The sequence below is a fragment of the Etheostoma cragini genome, chromosome 19 (genome assembly GCF_013103735.1).
Source record: "Etheostoma cragini isolate CJK2018 chromosome 19, CSU_Ecrag_1.0, whole genome shotgun sequence".
In the NCBI taxonomy this organism is placed as follows: Eukaryota; Metazoa; Chordata; class Actinopteri; order Perciformes; family Percidae; genus Etheostoma; species Etheostoma cragini.
The window spans coordinates 1,940,034-1,942,533 of NC_048425.1; the positions used below are offsets into that span (position 1 = coordinate 1,940,034).

The 2,500-nt window shown below is 43.6% G+C and overlaps 1 protein-coding gene across 2 annotated transcripts in view; it reads left to right on the plus strand.

Moving 5' to 3' along the window:
- Positions 1–2,500, plus strand: part of col4a5 (collagen, type IV, alpha 5 (Alport syndrome)) — a 51,743-nt gene that overhangs the window by 44,937 nt on the left and 4,306 nt on the right. For both annotated transcript variants that reach the window (XM_034901112.1, XM_034901113.1), the window contains 2 exons: positions 721–933; positions 2,461–2,500. The exon at positions 2,461–2,500 is cut by the window's right edge and continues 138 nt beyond it. In XM_034901112.1, the coding sequence (XP_034757003.1) occupies positions 721–933; positions 2,461–2,500 (253 nt within the window). The remainder of the gene's footprint in view (positions 1–720; positions 934–2,460) is intronic.

The following is a 2,500-nucleotide window of genomic DNA, read 5'->3' on the forward strand; positions in this document are numbered from 1 at the left end:
CCCCCCCCCCACACACACACACACACACACACACACACACACACCTTCCCCCCACGCTCACAGAAGAACCCACAGAACATCCTCCCTCTCATATTGCACTTAGTTCTTTAATTTCCCATTAAATCATGCTGTGATCATGACTTACGTATTGCACAATGCACAAATGCACAATTTCTCAATACCATAATCAGGTTAGCAGGAAGTAAACAAGCTCTGATTACTAACTTCCCATTTGTAAAAAATGCCTTTCTAGCAATGTAACAATACACTCAACTCCTGATTTAATCAACGATTTTAAGTTTACACTGCGATTATTCTCAGGATTTATTCCTAAATCCATGTGTTCAATTATTTTAAAAATGTAATTACAATAACTTATAAGTACAACTTTTATTACCAGTCATTTGCTACCAAAAAAACTAAAAGAACACAACATTGAACGCAACACAAGCTTACTGAGGCGTACTCAAACGCACCATTAACGGCTCGTCTCTGTTGTTTGAGTGCAGCGCTTTTATCTTAAACAACAAAAGTGATGTAAAAATTATAATAATTTGATTTCTAAAACAAATCCCATATAGAAACAACTAAATAAATAGAAAGAAATCGCATTAAATAAATAAACTAAGAAGGCGTAGTGACGTCTTTTTCATCTCAACAGGTTGTAATCTTCACACATGTAAACTGATTTCTAACTGAACGCCTTTCTCTTGATTTTAGGTCAGCGTGGCTACCCCGGTCCCCCTGGTTCCGACGGTCCACAGGGTCTCCCCGGTCTTCCGGGATCCGTCTCCGCTGCCCACGGCTTCCTCATCACCCGACACAGCCAGGCCCAGGAAGTGCCCTTCTGCCCCGAAGGAACCAGCCTCATCTACGACGGCTACTCCCTGCTGTACGTGCAGGGCAACGAGAGGGCCCACGGACAGGACCTCGGTACGGAGGAGTTTTGGTCACTTTTACACACTTGTAAAACTCTGTTTTACATCACATTCCTATGGAGTAATAGCCTGGATGCCAGCTGAATTTAGCCCCACCCACATTTGAGGTAGGGGAGTAGAGTGCGGATCGGGCCGGATTTTTCTGTCCGAGCCCGGCCGACAGAGCAGTAACCGAATCCGACCCGAGCCCGACAGGCATTAAGATAATTATGTCCAAGCCCGACCCGAGCCCGACACAATTAAAATCGCATTTGTTTCTCATACTAATGACACATGTACGTTTGTTTGTGTGGAAAGCCCGCTTTTATTAACATCATATGTGGGGGACTATGTCAGTAAATCTGAGTAAAATAAATACCTTGCTTAACCTGTATTGATAAGCCGCCCCAATAAGAGATGCGGTAACAAAAAAATGTTCAATGCCTTATCGCGCTGATGTGACCGAGCCCGACCCAAACCCGAGCATCCTTTCTAAAGGTCAGTTCGAACCCGGCCCGGCCCGTCGGGTCCCGTCGGGCTCGGGTCGGGTATCCGTCCTCTATAGGGGAGTTCAGTATGAACTTGATCTGTTGTGGAGCTGCTATGCTTGAACCAGAGATTTTCGGACATAATCAACCACGTCACTGAAGAGCGCTTGGGTTGAATATATGTACAACAAAGATGGCTGCCGCTGGAGAGTTGACACGTGTAGATTCCTCCGTGGCGTCTGTTATAGAAGAGTAGTCCAGTAATCTTTCCCGGCTGGGTTGAAACACGCCCCATAACCACGGAATCCGACTCATATTCTGACTAGAATCTCACTATGACCACATCAAGCTAATGGAGTAAACCATGTTTTTAACAAAAATTCCTGACCGCTTTTTCTGCAGCTCAGGGCATCTTTTTAAAGTTGAAAAAAGTTGAACTTTTCTGGAAAAAAAGACGCCCTACGTTAAAGGTCTTTTTTTTAGAAAAATGGAGTAAGGAGACCGGTGATTTCCTTAACCCTTGTGTTGTCTTCCTTTCAACCATGAAAAAAAATCATTATCACAGCTTTTTCTAAAATTTATGTCACTTTTTTTGATGTTTTTGCCAACGTTTTTTGATATTTTCTAATGATGACATTTTCAGTGCTTATTTTGACGGCCCATTTTTTGTGCCAAAAAACAATAATTAATTGAAAACGAGTCAAATTTGACCCAAGGACAACATGAGGGTTAACAACAAGAAAAGATGAAAAGGTGCAGATACATAGACTTAGATTCATAGAGACATAGAGCGAGTTATATGAAATGTTCAGGGAACGTTGGTTGGGGGAACTCGGAAACTTTGTTTTATGTAACATTAGTGGTAGCACCGCTCTCTCTCTCTCTCTCTGTTCCTTCTCTAGCTCGCTCGACCGCTTTGTTTTATCTAAGGTTAGCACCGCTCCACATAGAACTACTGGACACTGTAGCCGGGATCATGGCCTGAGCTGTCCCAATTTATAGTGATATCTACACAAGCACTTCCTGTATCTGATCTCCTCCTCGCTCTGTTCCAGGCACGGCGGGCAGCTGTCTGCGCCGGTTTAGCACCATGCC